The sequence below is a fragment of the Gigantopelta aegis genome, chromosome 9 (genome assembly GCF_016097555.1).
Source record: "Gigantopelta aegis isolate Gae_Host chromosome 9, Gae_host_genome, whole genome shotgun sequence".
Taxonomy (NCBI): Eukaryota; Metazoa; Mollusca; class Gastropoda; order Neomphalida; family Peltospiridae; genus Gigantopelta; species Gigantopelta aegis.
Window position 1 is genome coordinate 17,510,465 of NC_054707.1, and position 18,967 is coordinate 17,529,431.

Consider the following 18,967-nt stretch of genomic DNA (forward strand, 5'->3'; position numbering starts at 1 on the left):
TTTTATTTCACTGAATAAAGTAAACAGAGAATTAAGCAAACAAAAATCCCACGGTGCTGTTAATTACATACAAACTACGTGTCAGAATTACCATATGTTTGACAACCAATAGCCGATGTTAATAATTCAATGTGCTCTAGTAATGTCGTTAAACAAAACAAACTTTAACAATTACATAGAAATGCATCATCAATAAGGACTCACGCCTACACACATTTTTATTTCGTTTTATGACACGTTGTGCGAATCAACTTCAAAAGAAAAAAACAAAAACAACGGACATTCTTTTGTTTTTTATCAGGTAGTTACATAAACTCGATAGTCTCACGGACAGAAATAGTTACGAAATTCTTTTTAGGACAGTTTCAAGGAAGCAAATATTACATGAAAACACTTTCCTTTCGCGTCAAAGGTGGACACCATCCCACATCGAGTAGCCAAGCGGGTGAGACACGTGATGTCGTTCTATTTTAGCTTGTTTGCGGACTTCCCAAGTTGTATGTCTTTGCTCTCGACGTGTGGTTAAAGGTACCGGCCGCTACGTGGATTACCTACAAAACGTGGATTTACTTGGCTGTGGTGACAACGACGGCTACGACAACGTTGATAATGGCTGACACTGGACGCAGACCCACGCCCAGTAAGTGAACGTGTTATTATTTTTATTTTTTTAATTAAAAAAACCGATTGCCGAGTTACCTGCATGAAATATATGTGGGAAACGTTACGGTTGGGTTCCCTACAGGTGTTTGACATTACGGGCGTGACTTTCCAAAATATGATGTATATTTACGGGTATCGTGTATGTACATCCACGCGTGTTACATCCATGTGAATGTTATTGTTTTTTTAATATATATATTTTACATTTTTATTATTTTTAGTTTTTAAACATTATTTTGTTAATGTTATATGTTCCCGAGTGAGTTTCAACATCTAAAACTGCAAACAAAATGTTTGAGAAAATTGTTGGAATTTGAGGGTATTTTTCGAGTGTGTTTATGTGTGGTGTAGGGGATGTTTTGTTTTGTTTTGTTTTGTTTATTACTTATGTTATATGGGTGAAATGACTGCCACGTGGAATGATGAATAGTACATGTACATAGCTTTACAATTGTCAACCACTGGACTATTTATATAATTTATATATAGACTTGTTTATCCAGTCGCGGGTTTGATCTCTCTCTCTCTCTCTCTCTCTCTCTCTCTCTCTCTCTCTCTCTCTCTCTCTCTCTCTCTCTCTCTCTCTCTCTCTCTCTCTCTCTCTGTGTGTGTCTCTATCTCCCTCTGTCTCTCTCTCTCTGTCTCTCTGTCTCTATATGTATCTCTCTGTCTGTCTCTGTCTGTGTGTGTGTGTGTGTCTATCTCTCTCTGTCTCTCTATATCTCTATGTCTCTCTCTGTCTGTGTCTCTGTCTGTATCTGTCTGTCTCTCTCTGTCTCTCTCTCTCTCTCTCTCTCTCTCTCTCTCTCTCTCTCTCTCTCTCTCTCTCTCTCTCTCTCTCTCTCTCTCTCTCTCTCTCTCAATATCGCTCTCTATTTTTGTCAGACGAATGTATTTGTTTATAATAGCTGTTGGTAATATTCGAACTGGGCCCTCGCCAAATCATACATGGTTCATTAGCAGCGTTCAGTTAAAGCATACCTACACTTGAGCAGTGCAATATTCCCGAGTTTCTTGCCTTAGCAAATGTTGTCGGGTCTGCTCTCCCTAAAAGACCATAGAAAAGAGTGTCCTTCATTAGTTTAAAAGTACCCGTTTTATCCAGCTGGAGAAGACCAAATATCACTTGATTCTGTTTACAGCCCACCCCCAGTTATTTTAGGTTATTCCAGTCTAGTCGAGGAGAGGGATTTAGCTCAGTGGGTAGAGCGCTTGCTTCAGGTGGACTCATTCTCTAATTCATTATTGGGTTTTCCCATTCCAACCAGTATATCACGACTGGTATATTAAAGACCGTGGTATGTCTATGGGAAAGTATTTATTAAAGATCCCTTTCTACTAACAGACAAATTGCGGGTTTACTCTAAGACCGAGAGTCAAAAATTACCAAATATGCTCTAATGGTCTCTACAAAAAACGTTAGTGTGTTTAGTGGCACCACTAGAACACATTGGTTTATTAATCATCGACTATCGAATGTCAAATATTTAATAATTTTGACATATAGTCTTATAGAGGAAACGCTCTACATTTTCCCATCATTTATATGCACCATCCCACTGAGAGGATAGCACATACCACGGCTTTTGATATACCAGTCGCGGTGCACTGGCTAGATCGATAAATAGCCCAATGGGCCCACTGACGGGGATCGATCCTAGATCCTAGATCGACCGTATATCAGGCGAGCGGTTTACCATTGGACTACGTCCCGACCACTCCATGTGTCTACAGATGACATTATTGAGTATGCAAACGTTTCGCTGTGCTTGCTAGGTTACACCTGCAATCTATTCAGACGGCGTACAGTGCGGTGGCGGGTATGCGGGGCTGTGTGTTGTAACAGAGGCCAAACAAACCACAATATAGACGTATTAATTGACACCACAACCAAATTAAACACACGTGTGCTTATTTCTGTTTTGCGCGATACTTTTCGATATTTTCCGGTGCATTCGGCAGTTTCCGTAATGCTTCGTAAGACTCGAACATAAATTCATGAGAATAGTAGTCAAAGTAAAAGTTAAAGTTTGTTTTGTTCAATGACACTACTAGAGCACACTGGTTTATTAACCATCGGCTATTGGATGTCAAACATATGGTTATTTTGACAGTCTTAGAGAGGCAACCCGCTACAGTTTGTCAATAGTAGCAAGGGATTTTTTTTAATGCACTATCCTAGAGATAGGGTAGCACATATCACGGCCTTTGATAGACCAGCCGTGGTGCACTGGCTAGAACGAGAAATATTGTTTATTTCGTTAAGTCGCAAAAAAGGAAAGTTAATTCGTTATGGAATACATATTGTGAACTACATACGTGTCGTGAAAGTTCGTTAAACATCGTAATATTCTTCGGCAAGTTACGTCGTGAATATTCTTGTTTAAAATCAGGTTATTAAAGGGACAGACCCTAGTTTTTAAACACTAAGGCATATTTTTCACTATTAGAGGTGAACATTTATGATCATTGATATCAAATATTACTTATATGTTATTGTTTAGATTATCCATTTCCTTACAACCGCAGTCTTTCTGGTCATCCTGGTGTTTCTAATACCACAAAATGCATTTTTCAAATTTCTAAAAACGCACGTGCGTCTGAGAAGTAACGGCTATATAGTCGAGTTTTAATCTACTTTTAAGGGTATTTCAACGTCACAGACTCTTGTTTCACGCTGTTGTATCCAAATGTGTTACAGGTTTGTAAATTAACCAAACTTAGTGTCCATTTTTACGGGTTGAAACTAGGGTCTAGGTGAAAAATATGCCTTAGTGTTTAAAAACTAGGGTCTGTCCCTTTAAATAATGTACACTAGACACGTGAAGCACCTGGAATGAATAAAAATGTTTTCTCACAGCTAACATTGATATGCTTCTCACGATGTGGTACGCTGTATGGAATTGGATATATATATGTTAATGACTTAAATGCATATAAGATAATTATGTTATCTGGTCACAGACCACAATTATTTACGCTATACGTTTCTATATAGCGTTAGTGGCTAAAGCTCATTTATTAATATCAGTACCGGCCTCGGTGGCGTCGTGGCAGGCCATCGGTCTACAGGCTGGTAGGTACTGGGTTCGGATCCCAGTCGAGGCATGGGCTCCGCAAGGCTCAGTGGGTAGGTGTAAACCAATTGCACCGACCAGTGATCCATAACTGGTTCAACAAAGGCCATGGTTTGTGCTATCCTGTCTGTGGGAAGCGCAAATAAACGATCCCTTGCTGCTAATCGGAAGAGTAGCCCATGTAGTGGCGACAGCGGATTTCCTCTCAAAATCTGTGTGGTCCTTAACCATATGTCTGACGCCATATAACCGTAAATAAAATGTGTTGAGTGCGTCGTTAAATAAAACATTTCTTTTTTCTTTCTTTATCCTGTGGTACTGGGGGTTTTTTTAAACTAACACAACCAACGAGTTCAAGGGAGGGAACCCTTATAAAAACCGCGAGAATTGGAAACATTATATACCGGCCTCTCTCAATATCTGCGTAGTCCTTAACCATATGTCTGACGCCATATAACCGTAAATAAAATGTGCTGAGTGCGTCGTTAAATAAAAAATGTCCTTCCTTCCTTCCTTCATATTTAGCAACTTAACACTTCCTCGTGTCCATGTACTAATTGCTTATACCTAGAGGCTACGGACGAGGAATGTGATTGATGTATGGGAAAATCTTTTTTATTACATGTGTTTTTAAGGAATACCAAAATTAATATACAAGAAAGATTTATCAGACGTGTTTTAGGGTATACTGAAATAGAAAAGTAAAGATTTATTAGATGTGTGTTGGAGGTTATACTAAAATAGAAACAAATAACATTTTAGATGGGTTTTGTGGTATACTGAAATAGTTACCATTGATTATGAAACAAAAGCTTTGCTTAACTGTATTACTAGATTATGTTGTAGAATGTCAAACATTTGGTAATTAACCTTGAAAACATCAAATGGGTTGATCGAGGGGGGCGATCGAGGGAGCGATCTAAAGTATGATTTCAATATAATTTCAAAACGCATAAACCGGTTTTAAGTTAATGTTTTACCTGTTATGTCTGTTTGAACGTTTAACGCAGCTGTGCTCTCAAAAAAGTTAAAGTTTGTTTTGTTTAACGACACCACTAGAGCACAGTGATTTATTAACCATCGGCTATTGGATGTCAGACACTTGGTCATTGTGACATATTGTCTTAGAGAGGAAACCCACTACATTTTTTCCACTAGTAACAAGGGATATTTTGTATGCACCATCCCAGACAGGATAGCACATACTACGGCATTTGACATACCAGTCGTGGTGCACTGGCTGGAACGAGAAATAGCCCAATGGACCCACCGACGAGGATCGATCCCGCCCCATGAGTTCTCAAAATGAAGAACTTATTTTAGAGATTGTAATCCCAAACTCCCACGTCTACGTAACTCATGACAAATAGGACCGGCCTCGGTGGCGTCGTGGTTAGGCCATCGGTCTACAGGCTGGTAGGTACGGGGATCGGATCCCAGTCGAGGCATGGGATTTTTAATCCAGATACAGACTCCAAACCCTGAGTGCCCCGCAAGGCTCAATGGGTAGGTGTAAACCACTTGCACCGACCAGTGATCCATAACTGGTTCAACAAAGGCCATGGTTTGTGCTATCCTGCCTGTGGGAAGTGCAAATAAAAGATCCCCTGCTGCCTGTCGTAAAAGAGTATGTCTATGTGGCGACAGCGGGTTTCTTCTAAAAAAAACAGTGTCAGAATGACCATATGTTTGACGTCTAATAGCCGACGACAAGATAAAACATCAATGTGCTCTAGTGGCGTCGTTAAATAAAACAAACTTTACTTTTCATGACAAATATTCCCTTTTCTCCCTCATAACAGACATACAGACGGACAGACATACAGTTTATTATAGTCTCACCGCATTACAACAGAATAAAATTTAGCATATAAATAAAAGCAATATAAATTATAACATTATAATGAGCCACTCTATACTGAGTTATGAGAGTACATTCGCTAAATATTCTAAAACAAAACAACTTAATATAGCAGAGTTAAAACAATGACAGTACAAATAAAACAGTAAGATATATACCGTTAAAATATTAAACATAAATCATCTCAGAGTGCATAAAAGGGATTTTCAATATTTTAGAATGCTATGGAAGGTTTTAGCAGCTAAGATACAAATTTAATATTTTACAACGTTCCCCATGCCCCCACCCTACTCTATCTTCACCCCAGCAAGTTACGAAGGCAACATTTTACACTGTGGAAAAAAGGAGGGGAATTCCGTTTTATGATTTTTTCTAATCATAGCAAACAATTTTTATTTTTTTATTATTTTTTTTCACCCTCTGGCTCGGTTGCAATCGTACGGTACTTATTGAACTTCCCCTCATTTCTCAATAACATATTATATTTAAAAAGCGTGTTACCGTATTGTCTTTGATATAAAGTGGAACCCATATAAACCGGACACCATCGGAACCAATCAAAATGTCCGGTATTAGGAGGTGTCAGGTTTAGAGAGGTTACGTTCTGTACTGATTTTTTATAAAGTACCGTGAAAAAATGTCCGCTTTTGGGGGGAATTCCGGTTTACAGAGGGTCCGGTTTTGAGAGGTTTCACTGTATAGTTATTGTATATAGTACTCGTTGTGGTACAGTGCTATTCAGGCCCGTACGCAGGGGGGGGTGCGAGGGGTGCGTACGCACCCCCCATAGTCTGCCGAGTTCCGTCCGAGGATGTGTAAAAAAAAAAAAATAGTCCGACGATGTGAACTGTATGACGAAACATTTCAAATTTACTTCCCAGAATGCAGGAAAATGCATCTCCTGCATTCTAGATATAAATTTCTGCGTACGGGCCTGCTATTGTTGACGATTTATATCAACAATCTAAAGTTGACCAAAACCTGACATTCTGCCCTGTATGTCAAATAATTCGTATAAATGGGGTCGATATCTTTTTTTTTTTATAGTCAAACAATATGGAACGATCTTAACCGAGTTATAGACCCACAACAGGTTCTGGTTCGCTGAATTAAGTTAAAGAATGAAAAGGACTTCTTTTTCACACTAGTGCTTATGACACTATTGTCCAATTTATAGAGCACATCTGTGAATGTAGTAGCATATTAGTTTTAGGTCTCTCTACACTAAGGGGTGGGACGTAGCCCCAGTGGTAAAGCACTCTCTTGATTCGCGGTCGGTTTGGGATCGATCCCAGTAAGTGGGACCATTGGGCTATTTCTCGTTCCAGCCAGTGCACCACGACTGGTATATCAAAGGCCGTGGTATGTGCTATCCTGTCTGTGGGATGCTGCATATAAAATAGCCCTTGCTACTAATGGAAACAAATGTAGCGGGTTTCTTCTCTAAGACTGTGTTAAAATTACCGCATGTTTGACATCCAATAGCCGATGATTAATAAATCAATGTGCTCCAGTAGTGTCGTTAAACAAAACAAACTTCTCTACACCAAGGGGTGCGGGACGTAGCTCAGTGGTAAAGCGCTCTCTAAGACTATATGTCGAAATTACCAAATGTTTGACATCCAATAGCCGATGATTAATAAGTCAATGTGCTCATTAAAAAATATATATATAATAATAATAAAGTAAAGTTTGTTTTATTTAACGACGCCACTAGAGCACATTGATTTTTTATCTTATCATCGGCTATTGGACGTCAAACATATGGTCATTCTGACACTGTTTTTAGAGGAAACCCGCTGTCGCCACATAGGCTACTCTTTTTACGACAGGCAGCAAGGGATCTTTTATTTGCGCTTCCCACAGGCAGGATAGCACAAACCATGGCCTTTGTTGAACCAATTATGGATCACTGGTCGGTGCAAGTGGTTTACACCTACCCATTGAGCCTTGCGGAGCACTCACTCAGGGTTTGGAGTCAGTATCTCGATTAAAAATCCCATGCCTCGACTGGGATCCGAACCCAGTACCTACTAGCCTGTAGACCGATGGCCTGCCACGACGCCACCGAGGCCGGTATATAATAATAATAAAAAATAAATAAATAAACGTGTGTGTACTACAAGGACTCATCTGTTTGTAGTTTCTACCTTTACGGGTAGTGCAGGAACCGACGTACAGCCTTCCAACTATAGAGGCGGATCTAGGGGGGTGGGGGCAAGGGCCAGGGCCCCCCTAAAGTTTGCGATAGTTATAATTTTATTATATATTAATTTCCAAAATGGATTTTCTGGATCCGCCACTGAACTACCAGCACAAAGTTGGCCAACGCGACGGTTGCGTTGTGATTTCTCCAACTCCCGACTTACGACGGGTGCGCTCATACTAGCGACTGGACGGACAGTTGTAGAAGTCGGCAGTTGGAAGTCTAAACCCAGCATTACCAGGGCCATAGTTGGGGGGGGGGGGCAAGGGGGCACTTGCCCCCCACCCACCCCAGAAAAAAATCCGGAAAGCATTATAGAAACTTAAAGAAAATTCTCTTCTTAACTGTTTTAGACTATTAACTACTCAGTTGCCCCCCCCCCCCCCCCAAACAAAAAATCCTAGCTACGGCCCTGATTACGCTACACGAGTCACTCTTGTGGAGTTATAAGCGACTGAATACTAAAACTATTTTCATGTTCAAAACAAAATAATATAATTTTATCCTGCAACCAGTGTTTCTATTGACAAATTATGATGACCGGTTAAAGCAAAGTCATAAACGTATACTAGCAGATTTAATCATTATGACTTTTGACATTACTCATATGACGTCACACGCATAGCTACATTACAAAATATCTCATTCGTACAATATGGCTGAAATTGCAGAAATAATAGCTTTTCCACTTAATTTTTATGGTCTGCAGGATAAAGATAAAAGTAAAGTTTGTTTTATTTAACGCCACTAGAGCACATTGATTTTTTATCTTATCATCGGCTATTGGACGTCAAACATATGGTCATTTTGACACTGTTTTGATGTCGCCACATAGGCTACTCTTTTTTCGACAGGCAGCAAGGGATCTTTTATTTGCGCTTCCCACAGGCAGGATAGCATAAACCATGGCCTTTGTTGAACCAGTTATGGATCACTGGTCAGTGCAAGTGGTTTACACCTACCCATTGAGTCTTGCGGAGCACTCACTCAGGGTTTGGAGTCGGTATTTGGATTAAAAATCCCATGCCTCGACTGGGATCCGAACCCAGTACCTACCAGCCTGTAGACCGATGGCCTGTCACGACGCCACCGAGGCCGGTGATAAAGATAATACCTAGTTAATGACCTCGGATATCTGCTTTATCCTCTTCAGGTCGAATGAGAAATTCCGCTCTGCAGAGCCTCGCGGAATTTCCCATTCTTACCATTAGCCTTTTATTTAAAGAGACAGACCCTAGTTTCAACCCGTGAAAATTAACATTAAGTTTAGTTAATCTACAAACCTGTAACACATTTGGATAAAGTTACAACTGAGTCAAACATGAGTCTGTGACTTTGAAATGATCTAAAAATAGACTAAAACTCGACTCCATAACTGTTACTTCTCAGACGCACGTGCGTTTTTAAAATGCATTTTGAGATATTGAAAAAACCAGGATAACCAAAAACATTTCGAATGTAAGGATATGGATAAACTGAACAATAAATTCTAAGTATATTATGTTTTCAGTTGTCACAAACGGCTCTGATAGTAAAGATATGTCTTAGTGTCTAGAAACTAGTGTATGTTCCTTTAAAAGAAAGATAGTAAAAAAGCAACGGTTCCCATTCATGCCGGCCACTTGTTTTCGTTGTACACCGATGTCTCAAAAATATCAGCGACAAAATCCAACCAGAGGACATGTCATATACTCTTTATAACTACAATGGTGATTTTTGTAACCTGAACAATACAAACTCGTGGGTTATTTTCTCGCTAACAGCGTGTGGAATTTATTATGCTATTGTCACATATTTGGTTCCGTTATCCACCAGTCTACAAGATACGTGTTGAAATCTCGGGCTCTGTTTTCGAGAGCGCTTGTAAATATGGCATAAGAAATTGTTGTCAGTTTCGAGTACACACTTTGATCTTAAATTATTTAATACAGTAATAAATTAGACTGAAATAACTTCTGGCCGCTTTAAGACATTAATTAAGCTGTCTCGGGTTTAGATACTGTGCGTATGAAGCAAAAATTTGAAAATAAACTTACCACCGGCTTCGGTGGTGTAATGTTTAAAGCTGGTGGATACTGGGTTCGCATTCCGGTACCGGCTCCCACCCAAAGCGAGTTTAACGACTCAATGGGTAGGTGTAAGGCCATTACATCGACTTATTTCTCACTAACCACTAACAAATAACCACTAACCCTCTGTCCTGAACAGACAGCCCAAATAGCTGAGGTGTGTGCGTGTGTGTGTGTGTGTGTGTGTGTGTTGTGTGTGTGTGTGTGTGTGTGTATGTGTTTGTGTGTTTGTGTGTGTGTGTGTGTGTGTGTGTGTGTGTATTTGTGTGTGTGTGTGTGTGTGTGTGTGTGTGTGTGTGTGTGAGTGTGTATGTGTGTGTGTGTGTGGTGTGTGTGTGTGTGTGTGGTGTATGTGTGTCTGTGTGTGTGTGTGTGTGAGTGTGTATGTGTGTGTGTGTGTGGTGTGTGTGTGTGTGTGGTGTATGTGTGTCTGTGTGTGTGTGTGTGTGAGTATGTATGTGTGTGTGTGTGTGTGTGTGTATGTGTGTGTGTGTGTGTATGTGTGTGTGTATGTGTGTGTATGTGTGTGTGTCTCTGTGTGTGTGTGTGTATGTGTGTGTGTGTGTATGTGTGTATATGTGTGTGTATATGTGTGTGTGTGTGTGTGTGTGTGTGTATGTGTGTGTGTGTGTGTGCTAATTGAAAAAGAGTAGCCCATGAAATGGCGACAGCGGGTTTCCTTTCTCAATATATGTGTGGTCCTTAATCATATGTCTGACGCCATATAACCGTAAATAAAATGTGTTCAGTGCGTCGTTAAATAAAACATTTCCTTTCCTTCTTACAAATCGTTACCTCAAATTGAACAGTTTAATCACGCCTTTACCTGTACAATAACTCGTGGTGTTGACTCTTTTTCACTGTACTTAATTTATAATAATTAGATATGCACCAGTGTACGTACTTGCTCGGTGTGTCGGCAAAACGACGGGGTTTCATTGTGGACATTAACAATGTCAATAGACATCTCTGTTTTCATATGAAATACACTTTGACTGAAACAGGTCATGAGAAATACATTAGATGTATACAATAGGGTTACATTTCAAGCATGGCGGTCGTATTATTTCTTCTGTTGTCTAATGTCACCGAGTTTTGCACTCGGTTTTGGGATCAAGTCATTTGGAGACATGTCCGCAGTATCAAGCACGACTGATTAGACAGGTGACTTATTCAATACCCTGGAGAGGGCGGGGCGTAGCTCAGTGGTACAGTGTTCACCTGATGTGCGATCGATCTAGGATCGATCCCCGTCGGTGGGCCCATTGGGCTATTTCTCGTTCCAGCTAGTGTTCCTCCACAACTGGTGCTACAAAGGCCGTGGTATGTACTATTCTGTCAGTGGGATGGTGCATATAAAAGATCCCTTGCTGCTAATCGAAAAGAGTAGCCCATGAAGTGGCGACAGCGGGTTTCCTCTTTCAATATCTGTGTGGTTCTTAATCATATGTCTGACACCATATAACCGTAAATACAATGTGTTGAGTGCGTCGTTTAATAAAACATTCCCTTCGTTCCTTCCAATACCCTGCTTGGATATTTTTATGACTGACGGGAAACAGACTGAGGCGCAGATTCTATTTGTCTGTAATCCAAATGCGTATACATACGTATACGTAATCCATATGCGTATTCATATGCATACGTAATCCGAAATGAATAGAGTGGTGTGGTACGCGGACGCAGAAGCATAAATGCTTAAATGGAATTTTTTAAAGTTTGTTATTGTTTAACGATACCACTAGAGCACATTGATTTATTAATCGTTTGATTTGATTTAATTTGATTTGTCAAACTTTTGGTAATTTGACATGTATCTTAGAGAGGAAACCTGTTACATTTGTTTTTCATTAGTAGTAAGGGATCTTTTACATACACCATCCCATAGACGAGATAGTACATACCACGGCCTTTGATATACCAGTCATGGTGCACTGGCTGGAGCGAGAAATAGCCCAATGGGGCCCACCGACGAGGATCGATCCCAGACCGACCGCGCATATATATATATATATATATATATATATATATATATATATATATATATATATATATATATGTGTGTGTGTGTGTGTTTCTCTGAGAGTTTCTCTCTGTCCCTCTCCTTCTCTCTCAATGAACCTGTCAATCATATCTGGAGACAATACATCTTTTTTTTTAATCCTAGATCTTTCCATGAATAGTTATGTTTGCGTGATAACTACTTCCATTCATTAAATCTTCATGGTTCAGGGTGCATTGATTAATTTATGGAACACAAGAAATTGGCAAAAACTGAAGCTGGAACAATTACCATATATACAGAAATTTCACAACAAAATACCAAGTGCTTAATCACCATCACCATCTGCCACCCCCACCCCCACCCCCACCCCCACCCCCACCACTCTCCCACTCGTGACCATTACCATTTACCATGGTACCATGCCAATGCCTATGGTGAAAACACTGTCGCTTAATGGGTAGTTAGAGAATGCCAATATATATATATATATATATATATATATATATATAGCTTTCGGTAGTACACGGTTTTCGGTGCGTTGTCAACAACACCAATCATGAGTCTTAGCCTCCTGTTGTTATGTAGTAAACCCGTTAATTATTTAGCGGTCCGAATAAATAAATCTATAGTCGAACAGATCAATTGGCTACAGCGGCGGTTCCAGATCCTGTGTCTAAAAAACACCAGTAAGACCTTTGTGAGGGGAGCGTCAGTAGAAGATGCTGGCATTGGGGGGGGGGGGGGGAGACTGGGGTATCTGTGGCAATAGGGAGAGGGGGTGTTGGGTCACGGATAGGATCGATTGGGGCAGGCAAAAACATTTAGGAGAAACACATTTAAGACACTTGGCGTAAAAACAAACTGTACATTGTACGCGTTCATACCTTAAGAGGCGAGGGGGGGGTTTTGTGGGGGTGGGTGGGTTGGGGGGGGGTTGATTATTGCATTTTCGTTTGACGAAATAAAACAATTAAAAGTGCTTTTACAATTTACACATTAATAAAATAGTCTTATTATTTCCAAATCACCTTTCCTTTTCTTTTTACGTCAAGCCAAATTGAAAATATTAACAAAAATCGCATACTTTTTTTTATGTGGTACAACTTATATAAACTCATGTTTAAGCCTTAAAGTGGAATTCAGATTCTTCATTTTGAGCATTGTTTCAGAAATGCTCACATATATATTTTTTATTCCCCTTAAGAGTTGTACCAACAAAAACAACAGATATACCTAAAAAGAAATAATTAAAGCAAGGTATGCCGTTTCGCTGTGTACTGTATCTCAGTTATTAATTAACGTGTTAAAATATTTTTACTTAATAAATATATGAATCCTACGACAATCTGAACGTATGATTTCGTGGTATCTTTATCAAGGTCTGAGGGCGGATTGCAAGATAGTAGTGGGGTAATAAATGTCTCGTCTGAAAGATAATGTAATTCAATGCTTAGCTCACTTGGACCAATATATCAAGAAATCAAGACTATCATCAAATGAAAGCAGAAGGAAAGATGGAAAACATTACAAGAAGTGACAAACCACGACCCATGGCAGAGACTTGAAAGACGAGCCCAGACTACAATCTTCAGGCTTCGCACAGGCCACTGCCGCCTGAACTTACATCTCCACAAGCTTAATATATGTCACACACGCGACTGTCAATGTGGTACAGACCTGCAAACACCAGAACATATCCTACAACAATGTCCACTACACAACTCGGAGAGAAGCCACTTCTGGCCGCATGGAACAGACCTACATTAGAAGCTCTGGGGATCCAGGGAGGACCTGCAAACAACTTCCCAATTCATCACTCAGATCGGAATATCTGTATGAGACAATTTGCACAAATTTGAACGAAGAAGAAGAAGGACCAATATCTAAGATTGAACACCAAAAGCCATCTCTGGTTTTAGATAAATATTGACAACTAATCAAATAATTTGTAACTACCAGAAAGCATCAGTAATCGTGTATCTAACAGAATTTACTTGCAGGGTATTCCACCAAAAATAGGTCCTCTTGCTCGCATCTACATCTACTATGCATAAAATACAGTTCGATCAAATATAATTAATCAGGCGCGGATCCAGGATTTTTTAATACAGGGGGCCCAAAAGCCGTTCTTGTTTTTGAAAATACAATTTAAAGGTCCTTGACAGATGGTCGGGATAAGTTTGGTGTATTCTGTAATATATATTGTTTGACCTAAAATAGGGGGGTCGTGCCCCTTGGGGCCCCCGCCTAAATCCGCGCCTGATAATAGCACTATAACTAAAGTGGATTCATTAAGCATTTAAAAGATAATTTCCTATCATCCGGTGACCCCATATCCAGGTGGTCTTGTTAGGAGCAATCTTCGGTTTAAAATGACATTTCATAAACCCAAAGAAGCATAATATTTCACTGCGATGACAGATCACAGTCCATTTCACATACCGTACCTTAGGCATATCAAAACACGTTAATACGAGCATTATTACCACCCGCTGTTGTCGCCTAGTTGACTCCGATACCTTCTCTCTACGTGTGTCTCATCTGGATCCATCACTGACTATTTTACCTGTTATATACATACCTGTGTGTGCTGTTAATAAGGCAGGTGGGAGGCTGAGGTTCCGACTAACTTGAAAGCACGGTAACAGGTCGATATGGCCGTGAACAACAACATGACGTCGGATTCACGTAAGTAAACTTTGATGTATGTGAGTTAGTCGAGTATGACATATATAATATTGAAATTTGTCAGGAGTTTCGTCTATAGAACTGAAATCTTTCTGGAGTTTCGTCTGCAGAACTGACATATTTGAGGAGTTTCGTCTGCAGAACTGAAATATTTCAGGAGTTTTGTTTGCAGAACAGAAATATTTCAGGAGTTTCGTCTGCAGAACTGAAATATTTCAGGAGTTTTGTTTGCAGAACAGAAATATTTCAGGAGTTTCGTCTGCAGAACTGAAATATTTCAGGAGTTTCATCCTTAGAATAGAAGTCTTTTAAAATGTTCGTCTCTAGAGTAGAACCAAAAAAAAAGCGGGACTTTCGTAATTTCAGGATTTTGTCTTTAGAATAGAAATATTTTATGATTTTCGTCTCTGGGACAAAAAACATATTTCAAGTATTTTTACAACACAGAAAATTCAAATGTTTCGAGATCTTTCATATTGTGTTGCAGATACGATGTTTTCAGAACAGTCCGGAGTATATTTTTGGTTGTTGTTGTTTTTTGTTGCGTTTTTATTATTATTATTATTGTTGTTGTTATTATTACTATTACTATTATTATTATTATTATTTATTGATGTGTTTACATCCAAACACGCTCTGGACATGCACAACTGAGCTAACTGCCCATAGAGAAGTCCGGGACAGGGACGCGAACAAAGTACCTAACAGTCTTCAAGTCGATATTTTAACTACTATGTCTCCGACAACGGTAGCTCGGCGTAACTGATTTTGGGTAAGGGATAGATAGGAGTAGGACCTCAAGAAGTACTTATATAGCAGACGACAACACGTAGAAGTCACCGGTCTAGGTGATGTAGTAGGTAAGTCATCAGACTTAAGATTGATAAGTACTGGGTTCGCATCCCAGTCAAGAACTTGTAGCAGACGACAAGATGTATTACTGGAAGACAATGCAATATTCATTGCTGGAAAATTTAGGTTCGGTTTTCCCTTTCCTTGGTTTCTTTTCTTAATAATGAAAGACTTGGGTCGGTTTGTAAGTCATATTTTCTTCTTTTCACTGCATGCCTTGAAGCAACATTAAAGCCTTTAAAGCCACTGTTGCTTGAAAACCTCTCTTCCCTTGGTGTTTATCAAGTTAGAAACAGAATTTTTTTTACTGTATGACGAACCGTTATGCGCTTTTTTTTCGTTCTTTTTTTTTTTTTTTTATTCTTTCTTTCTTTTTTTTTTTCTTTCTTTTTTTTCTTTTTTTTTCTTCTTCTTTTTCACCGTCTTTCTTTCGTAATAATGACGAGAGCTTAGCGTTAAGCAAACATCACAAGCTCTGATTCGAATGAAATAGTATTTCATGAGTACAGACCCATCAAAGGGTTGGCCTAGGGATATTTGTTCAAAGAAACCGTGCGACGTTTGAAACGACGGTCATTTGATATTTATAATATGTTTATTTCGACGCTTGGAGGCGGGATCCAGCTCGGTCAAAAGAGCACTCGCCTGAGGTGCTTGCGTCGTAGGATCGAACCACCCCAGTGAACCATTTCTCTGACTGGGTGTTTTCTTGTCCCAACCACTACACCACGACTGGTATATCAAAGGCCGTGGGGAAATGTATATAAAAGATCCCTTGCTGCTAACGGGACAATGTACCAAATATCTGACATCCAATTATTACCAGTGATCAATTAATCAATGTGCTCTAGTTGTGTTGTTAAGCAAAACAAACTTTTTAATTCGACGCTTGGCCGAGAGAGAAAGAAACCCGCTGCAGCCACTAAGGATACTTCTTCCAAAAAGATGCTAGGGATCTTGTATTTGCATTTTCACTTAAAGAAGATAGTACATAATACGGTCTTTGATATACCAGTCGTGGAGCACTGGTTGTGATGAAGTAAACACGAGTAGATCGAGGACGATCGATCCTATAATAAGCCATGTCACCACAGCGAGCGCTCTACCACTGAGATTAGTGATGTAACAATACATCGAACTATCGATATGTTGCGATAGTCAGTGTCTCGATAGCAATGCATCGATAGTTAATTCAGCTATCGATAACTATCGCAATTGTTTGCTCAACTATCGATAGTTTCAATAGTATGCACAGTGAAACATAACAACAACCATGTGTGATCTTTATATTATAAATTTATTAAATATGATTTCACTAGCTATCGACATTATTACAAATTAACACAGGTATACATACAAAAATAAACATACGTACACGCACGCACGCACGCACGCACACACACAGAGAGAGAGAGAGAGAGATACAGAGACATACAGAGACAAACACATACACACACATATACATAAACACATACATAAACACATACATAGATAATAGTTTTGCGAAATATCTGTTCATATTACTGTTATCAAGCGATTTAAGAATCCACAATAGTATTGCAATACTATTGCAATAGTACTATCACTATTGCAATACTATGACAATAGTATTTTAACTATCGCAATACTATTGCAATGGTAAAACTGACCGCAATAGTCACCCCTAACTGAAATACATTCCGCCCATGATAGACCCATCAATGAGCGGATTTGAGTAACTTTGGGAATGGAGAGCGATACCGATTCGCCACAGGCACTTGGCTCATACTCTCTTCATACATGACAAATTTATTGCCATTTAACGTGTATTTACATATACCAAAAATTTCGATCCCTACTATAAAAGATACAGAAGAGAGTATAAGCAAAATATTGGGGAAAATATATTACGTTTACCGATATACAACAAATTTAGAATTTTATTCATGTATAGGCCTACTAATCTGTGTCAAGTGTCTGTGCGATTCGGATCCAAAATGAGTTTCTTGGCGGCTCAACGGACTACTCAATCGAATTCTCTCACAATAACCACCGACAACTAACCATCAACCAACAGATAGCTTATAGATAGCCTTGCCTGTCCCGAGTCAAGCCCACGATCTTATGGGAGGTCGGACTCGGGATGGGCGTGTTCGAAACCCTAGTGGTATATGATCACGTTAAACTAGTTACCTATCTACCTATAAATAGCCACGGTGTGTGCTTGGACCTTTAGAGTGCTATATTATAGTTACAAATGCCATATTTCGTTATTTTCACATTTATTTTATTTGCGATAAATAACTTAATAAATTAATCGATAAATTTTTGCATAAAATAACTTGGAAATATCGAAATTGTAAATATGCTTGTACGTCATATCAAATCGGCGAATCCACACAATCTAACAAGATGACTGTTGACAGGTAGAAACGGCCATTAGATTCCGATAAAGTGCACAAAGACAGCAAATTTGACAGAAACAACCCCCTATCTTAACGTTACTGGATGTTCGCCTCAACTGAACGCGCCCCTATTTTGTCGATTGCCCTCTGAAGATTCTCTTTAAAAAATCCAATATTAAATTAAATTACTAGTAGTTGGTTGCATTGTATGCCATAATGGGCATATGCTAGTACAATGAAACCTGTCTAAACCGGAACTTGAACATACCGAAATTCTGTCAAAACCGGCCAAATTTCATGGTTCCGAATTTTCTCTTCTTTTAATGTATGTAGTTGAAGCTTTAATGTTTACGTTTCAAAGTAAAAGTATTAAGGAAACCTCCATTATATACAATCTTTGAGATAGCACCTTTAATTAGATATAAGCAAGAAAACTAAATTAAATAATTTTAAAAAATGAATGACGTAAGAGTGCGAACTCCTCAGGAATGTCGATGTAATTATATCTACAGACGCACTGTCTGACCCTATTTCATTCATTCATTCATTCATTTCATTTCAACTTATTTTCGCGCTTATATCAAATTAAAGTTTAAGCACGGTGTCCTGGGCACACACACACACACCTCACACACCTCAGATATCTGGGCTGTCTGTCCAGGGCAGTGGGTTAGTTGTTAATTGTTAGGAATTAGTGAGAGAGAAGAGGGTGTTGTGGCCGTATACCTATCCATTGAGTCGTTAAAACTTGCTCTGCGTGAGAGTCGGTATCGGGCTGCGAACCCCGTACCTACCAGCCTTATGTCCGATGGCTTTACCACGACGCCACCGAGACATTTTCCTATCATGTAATTATAGTGTTGGGGGTAAACGTTTGGTGCCATAGTCCCGCGTCGTCTCCTCCCTACCTATGTCGACTCTGGTGCATGTATTTGAAGGTACAACAATCTGTGTAATGTGCTCGTAAATCATTTTATAATTATACTGATCAGCCACACTCCTTTAATAATTACATGGTATACATAACTGCTGAAGCATGTCCGGGAGACCAGGGAAATGTTTGATTATCTGATGATTCAAGTTTAAATACTGATGAAAGATTATAATCACATCTTGCTACAAGTATGAACGTTCTGATTGTTTGTCTGTCTGTCCGTATAGC

At 39.3% G+C, this 18,967-nt stretch overlaps 1 protein-coding gene across 1 annotated transcript in view; it reads left to right on the top strand.

Moving 5' to 3' along the window:
* The first annotated feature begins 293 nt into the window (after nt 1-293).
* The window catches only part of LOC121381996 (1-phosphatidylinositol 4,5-bisphosphate phosphodiesterase delta-1-like), a 106,169-nt gene continuing 87,495 nt past the window's right edge, over nt 294-18,967 (top strand). Inside the window, exon 1 of the mRNA XM_041511460.1 lies at nt 294-640. Within this exon, the coding sequence (XP_041367394.1) occupies nt 610-640 (31 nt within the window). The 5' untranslated portion in view covers nt 294-609. The remainder of the gene's footprint in view (nt 641-18,967) is intronic.